We start from the raw sequence: 7,100 nt of genomic DNA on the forward strand, positions 1-7,100 counted from the left end.
CTCTCTATTGTATTTGATTTCTTCACATAGGGCAGTGGTTTTATATATTTATTCATTTATGTCAGGGAGCATTCAAAAGTGTAATAATGCACATGTGGTGGTAGAGTCTACTACCAGAGGACTCGACCATTCGACGTACGTACAGTGGTACCTCCGGTTACGAACTTAATTCGTTCCAGAGGTCCGTTCTTAATCTGAAACAGTTCTTAACCTGAGGTAGCACTTTAGATAATGGGGCCTGCTGCTGTGCAGCCACCACACGATTTCTGTTCTCATCCTGGGTCAAAGTTCTTAACCTGAGGTACTATTTTCTGGGTTAGTGGAGTCTGTAACCTGAAGTGTTTGTAACCCTAGGTACCACTGTATAGAGCTAGAGTATTCCCAGTACAGTACTAATACAACAATAATAACCTGATTTCTTCTATGCATGTTCACTCCTGAAGGTCTAAGTAAGGAGCAATTTTCATTCAGATCATTTCATGGAGGAAAAAGTTAAAATGACTTTGGACTTAAATATTTGAAATATATAAAAAAATATAAAAAATTGTTCAGTAGCACCTTAGAGACCAACTCTAAGTCTCTAAGGTGCTACTGGACATTATATATCTCTAAGAGGCTACTGGACATTATGTTAGGATATTCAACTGCATCAGACCAACATGGCTACCTACCTGAATCTTAAATATTTGAATTCCCTATATATACTTTGCCTGGATAGTAAAAGGTGCTGGTACCTTAAGAACCCCCAGAAAAAAAGCAATGGCTATAACTATTTTAAATAAAATAAATAATTACTACCACCACCAATACCCTGGCTACTCGCCACAGTCCAAATCCCAAATTATGTGTTTGGTGTAGGGTGTAGTTTGGTCTTCAATTGTACATGTGAAGGACTGAGATTTAAGCAATTTTGTTGTTGCTGCTGTTGTTGCTGAAGTGCACAGTGGCACTTCAAAATTGTGAGGGCACAGATGAAAGCCTTCCATTGCAACCAACTTCATTTCCAGCAATTGTACTGAGAGGAAATCAAAATACAATAGGAAGTTATTGTGTGTGTGTAATCCGATCTCCTTTTCAATAAAGAAGACATTCATTAAGGCACAAGCCATCAATAAAACAATAATGATTTGTTATGCATAGCCCATTTGCTATCTTCTTTCAAACCCTGATGATACTATATCCCCGGATGCTTTTGGCCTGAGGTGCAGTGATGATGCTGACGATGGTTCGGTGGTGGCTTTAAGGGAAAGACATGTGCTGACATAAGTGCCAGGAGCCCTCGTGCCTTTCCGTAAAAGCATGGCAGTAACTGGAAAATGCCGGGTGCCTGCAGCAGTCTCCTGCCACATAGAGCCTGGGCATTTCTCAATAATTTCCTCTTTAAAGGCTCAAGGTTACTCAAGACACCTCAGCGTCTTATCTATGGGGATGAAAACCAGCCATCTTGACATCATTTTGGGTGCACACCAAATACATTTTCAGCCCCCTGCGCCTTTGAGATGTCACCATATTTTTCATAGCTCTTTGGGCCAAATCAGAGGTGACAAAATGATACCTATGGTAGGATCTCCTTTTTAAATATGTTAAAAAATAAAAGCGGGGCATAGATGAGAGAGAGAGAGAGAGAGAGAAGGAAGAGAGTAATAAATTCCAGCCAGAGTGTTGGAGGGAAAGGAACTTAACATCATGCATACCGGTATGTTTCTCCCCATAGTCGTTTCAAGGTCAAGTAAGGTCAAGATAATGGCAAAGTGGGGAAAGGATTGCACTCCCCCCCCCCTGATTCCACCAGCCCTGATCTAACTCTGCTCTTCCCAATAGCTTTATTTAACCTTTCAAAAGCATACAGCAGAAAGCCAATGTGGGACAGTGGTTGGAGCAGCCTTCCTCAACCTTGGGTCCCCCAGTGTTGTTGGACTACAACTCCCATCATCCCTAGTTAGCAGGACCAGTGGTCGGGGATGGTGGGAGTTGTAGTCCAATAACGTGGAAACACAAGCTTGAAAGTGTTGGACTAGGACTGGGAAGACAAAGGCATGGCATTCATCGGGTGACCTGCAGCTAGTCACTGCCTCTCAGCCTAATCTACTTTACAGAGTTGTTGTGAAGAGAAAATGGAAGTGTGTGTGTGTGTGTGTGTGTGTGTGTAGAGCCAGGTGTGCTGGAGCCCCTTGTAGGAAAAGTAGTACAATAAATAAATAAGCAAATCTTGTAGTGTCCCCATTAGCATCTTGAAAGGTGCATTGGAGACTGAAGCCACCTCCCATAACAAGAGAAACAGACACAGTTTCCATCCACTGGTTACCTTCATCTCAGACTCCTCCACCCTCTAATGGCCACTCTTGCCCAGTCTCCACCCCCACCCAAGCCAGGGCCATTCTTTCTTTGGAAAGTCATTCCTGAGTCAGCTGAGCTATCTTTGTTCTACCACAGGGGTCAGCAACCTTTTCCCATCCCTCAGACCATGTGATGGGCAGGACTATATTTTGTAAATATATATATGAATGAATTCCTATGCCCCACAAATAACCCAGAGATGCATTTTAAATAAAAGGACACATTCTACTCATGTAAAAACACACTGATTCCCGAACTGCCCATGGGCCGGATTGAGAAGGCGATTGGGCCTCATCTGGCCCCTGGGCCTTAGGTTGCCTACCCCTGTTCTACCATAAGAAGGGAACTTTCCCCTCATGCCTTCCACCAGGGGGCAACAGTGCCTTTACCTTAACATATTATTATTATTATTATTATTATTATTATTATTATTATTATTATTATTAACCCCAGTAACTCACCACCTCAAATTACATTACCTTGAGCTCCTTGACTGTAAAACAGCCGATAGGCAGAGTCAACATCTAGGAGGTAGTCCATCTTGAAAGGACTATCCATCTTAGAGGGATTTTGTGGTCACTTCTCCCTTGTTTCCCAAAGTGATGTAGTCAGCCTCCTAAGAAAAGGAAGAGGAAAACCCTGAATATTAAAACAGGCTAAAAGCTTACAAGCAATATTTAAGCCATCCTAATTTTGGAGGGTGGGGAGATGGGGTGGGAATCCTCTACTTTTTCATTTCATTAAGATCCCCAGTTTTCCACATTGCATGTTTCCCCATACACAAATTTAGAAAAATGAATGAATGAATTGGATGTTTGCAATTTTTGTGCATCTGAAGCTGCTCACCTTTTAAACCGCCTGTTGCACCCTGCCTTCTCCTTAAAGATTGTGTGAATATTATTCTTGCAGCACTAGAATCCTAAGCAGCCTGTCAATACTGCAATACAAATGCTAATAAATCCATTTTTTAAAAAAACAAACATTTTCTCCAGTCTTCTGACAATATTAGCCTTGCACTTTTCCAGAGATGAGTCAGCCCACAATTATTTTTGTAAAATGTTATTTCATGCTGGCAGGGAGGACTGGTATGACTTCATGCTGCCAGCTTTTAAAATGTTGGAGAAAGTGACTATCTTTCCCATATTGTCAAAGGTTCTCCCTGTAAGCTTTTTGGGTGCTAGCATTCTCCTGAAATCTTTAGACAGTGTCGGAGTAGTAAAAGTAGGTTCTGGCATGCACTGGTAGTACTCATGCATTTTATATTCAGTATGTTCACTGTCACGATCCTGGCTCTGTCTTACCTTCCAGACTCCTGGGTTTTCTCAGACTCCAGGACACTTATACTATATATTTAGAATCCAGCATTCACAAAACATTATAGACAACCCTGGATATTAACTGTGGATATTAACAGCATTTGAAAGGGGGTGGTGGCAGAAATCCTGGAATTAATCACCTCTGTTATGCTTAATTATCAAAAAGGTCCTCCAGGATTCCTTTAAAAGCATATCCTCCCATTAGTCCTTTATCTAGAGACAGGTTCCCAAAGCATAGATGGGGAATTCTTCTTCTTGGTCAGTCAGCATGAGACCATTTCAATATTTGCAAGCTTATCGTAGCAAGAAAACTTCTGTAGTTCTTCAAGGCGGTTTTCTGAAGCATCAAGATATTTATATATATAGCGAGAGAGAGAAGTCTGCCAATGGTGAAAGGTTCAGTAGTTTCGAGTGAGAGTTCTTTTGATCTGGCTAAAAGTCCCCCAATGCAAGCAAATAATTTTGATGGTTTGATTGGAACTCAGATGAATAATGTATAACATCAACTGGACCTCTTTTATCTGATACCAGGAGATGTTACTAAGCAACAGAAGGTGACACTTGCCTCTCCTCTACGCCCACTCAACCTCTCTCTCCTCAGGAGGAAAAGACCATCAGCTCCTGGTGGCAACTTTCCCAACAAACAACATATACATACATACATACATACATACATACATACATTCTATGAATGTGATTTATTTCTCCCCACAACCCACATTCCTGATCTTCTCTTTCTTTGCTCAATATCAGAATGGTTAGCATAAGAAGGAGAAATGCTGCTGCAATGATTAACTCATACCACTTTGCCTTGTCTAATAATTTACTTCCATCCCGCACCCCCGCACCCCCTGACTATTTACCACAAGAAAAATGGGGCTATAAAGTTATCTCACAGTAAAATGCAAAGTGATGAATAATGCAGGGGAATGCTTCACTGACCAATTCTGTTCTTATCAAGAGCTAGTGGATTGGTTTTAGTCTCTCTCTCTCTCTCTCTTTTGGATATACCAGACATGTTTTCCTAATGCCCAGTAAGTCCAAAGGTTAAGCCCCCCTCACCTTGCAAAACAGTCCTCTAGATTTCAGAAATATAAACATTATTTTGACCAAGAATCTCTGCAAGACAAAACACATGTCATAAAGCCTTAAAAAAAAATATTTCCATCTAGATAAGGATCAGGAATAATATATACAGGAGTTTTTTTTAAAAAAAAATAAAAATAAAGCAAAACAAAACAATTGTTTATAGGAGAAAGGTACTTACCAATCTCACGATCCTCTTTGCATCTTACTGTATACCATGAAGTAAAGCTAAGCAGTAATTAAAACTGCCTCTAAATCCTAGCAAGTCACTTCTAATTCTCACTTGAGTCTTAAAATAAAAAATGAGGAGGAGAAGGTAACAAGACTGCTGTATACAATGAAGAATTTGGAACCCCTATGCACAGATGAAAGGAGCCTGTCTTTTTCAGAACACATTTGCCTACTAATATATATATATATAAAAGCAGCTTTATTTTACTGGCTTATCTGTTCCCTGCTTCCTACCCCCTCAATTTCATTTGCATTTGAAATTATTTCTGTGTCTCCTCCACTGCTCTGTAAAAGGTATGGAGTATTTTCTAATCATGACAAAATGTGCTGGGTGGTTCGAAGCAACCCCACTTTTCTTCTGAGCCAGGAAACATGGTGAGTAATTATAATTGGTAGTTATTTTCTAGAATGAAATGCACAGTCTCTCTCTCTCTCTCCTTTCTCTAATGCAGTTTCTAGTTCCTCCCTCCTTTTGGAAGTGCATGGCAACACAAATGCTCGAGCAAAGCATCTATTAGGGGCAGGATCCAAGTGGGACTGTTCTGATCATATTTTCCCTGCAGCATCTGCACATGCAAGGGACTTGCAAATCACACACAGTTTGGCTGGTAAAGTTCAGATTAATATACAAAAGTCTCCCTCCCCCATAGCTTTACTGGCCCCCTGACTACTGGCCTTTGGTGCCCATTGCTTGTTCCTGTTCTTAGGTCCTGCACAAGGTCCTTCTTCTTGGCTTAGGGTGGCCACATGCCCTACTATATAGAGGACAGGCCTCTCTCTGGAGGACTCTACAGTAAAAAGATAAAGAACCATGAGAAGGTAGAACAGAAGGAGCCTTGAAGTTGACCACCCACAGTTTGCACCTCAGCAGCAGACTGAAAAGGCAAACAGGTCAGCTGGTCATGGTCCTTCCCACAGAGATGAGATGTATCATAACTACTATACTTATTTTTTTTATTGCATTTAAATTAGCATATGCAAATCTGTGTCCTCTTTGGGGACAATGAATAAGTGAGCAAACTACGTACCTTGGCTCATCCTACCACTGATTCCTTGCCTCCTCTGTTTCAATTTTTATAAGAACTCTTGTTTCCTACAACCAACCTTGCACTAAGCTTCTGCTCCTCAACCCACCACCTAATCTCTCTCCTGCTTTTCTTCATTCTTTGCATTATATGCAACCAATTTCCAAGGCATCAGACTCTTCGCCTTTGTCTCCAGATCCTAAGGGCCAAACTTAGACATGATATTTGTCATAGTTTTTGGTTCTGTCTAGCTGCTTTTTCTTCCACAAATAAACCAACAACATAGAGGGCATTGAGCTAGATAAGGAGCAATGGCGCTGGTGGGAATTTCCCTTGCATTGAGAAGTGTGGGTATGGAGAACCGGTTCTATTTGTGACTATGTTGAGGACGAGGAGTTTAAGCCCCTCCCTCCACAATAGTCCTGACCTTGGTTAGCCTTCCAACCTGGTTATTTGCAAAAGAAAAAGCATGTCTCATCTGGCCTTAAAAAACGATGCTCCTGCCAAGCTGATCTATCACTTCCTTCATGAATGCTGCTCTCTTTGCATGCAATTCTGCACACATTTGGGCTGCTTAAATTCCTTTGCCACAGGCTTTCTGCCTAACGTCAACGTTGCATTGATGGTCACTAACCCACACACCCAAGCAGTTGGAATGTTAGTGAACATTCCATAAAAGATGACATCACAGCTGATGTGCCCAAACGCTTCGGCAAACCCTGTGGGATTTTTAAAATATTTTTTTTTCTTTGAACAACAGAACCCCATACCATTTGGCAAGCTGCTTTTGAAACTTCACTCTGTTTCAAAAGTAGATTTGCTATCTGGCACCAGGGGTGGCAATGCAGGTCAAGAAATTAATCCCAAAGCCGCTATTGCTGTGAATAACTAATTTCACAGTATTTGGATCCCAGCTGCAGAATCTCCCTCATACTCACTTGGGGCATGATCCAGCCAAAGCAAAACACTTTAAAGTTGCATTGGTTCCAATGAAGAAATAAGCACATGCATAACTCACTTCCAACAGACCTTAAAGGTGCTTCATTGGACTGCATTGTGTCCTTGGAAGATTCACAAAGGCAAACATTACACTGAAAGTCAAAAG

The 7,100-nt window shown here is 41.2% G+C and overlaps 1 protein-coding gene across 4 annotated transcripts in view; it reads right to left on the minus strand.

Annotated features, from left to right (window-relative positions):
• Positions 1 to 5,433, minus strand: part of PHACTR1 (phosphatase and actin regulator 1) — a 253,070-nt gene extending 247,637 nt beyond the window's left edge. Inside the window, exons 1-2 of one of the 4 annotated variants that reach the window (XM_083747291.1) lie at positions 4,921 to 5,433; positions 2,817 to 2,953 (exon numbers count right to left, since the gene is read on the minus strand). In XM_083747291.1, the coding sequence (XP_083603417.1) occupies positions 2,817 to 2,895 (79 nt within the window). In that variant the 5' untranslated portion in view covers positions 2,896 to 2,953; positions 4,921 to 5,433. Of the gene's footprint in view, positions 1 to 2,816; positions 2,954 to 3,638; positions 4,144 to 4,920 lie in introns of those variants that run through there. The other 3 variants (XM_083747290.1, XM_083747295.1, XM_083747294.1) reach the window with 3 other exon arrangements.
• Positions 5,434 to 7,100: the final 1,667 nt, after the last annotated feature.

This window comes from Podarcis gaigeae, assembly GCF_964106915.1.
Source record: "Podarcis gaigeae genome assembly, chromosome: 7".
Lineage (NCBI taxonomy): Eukaryota > Metazoa > Chordata > Lepidosauria > Squamata > Lacertidae > Podarcis > Podarcis gaigeae.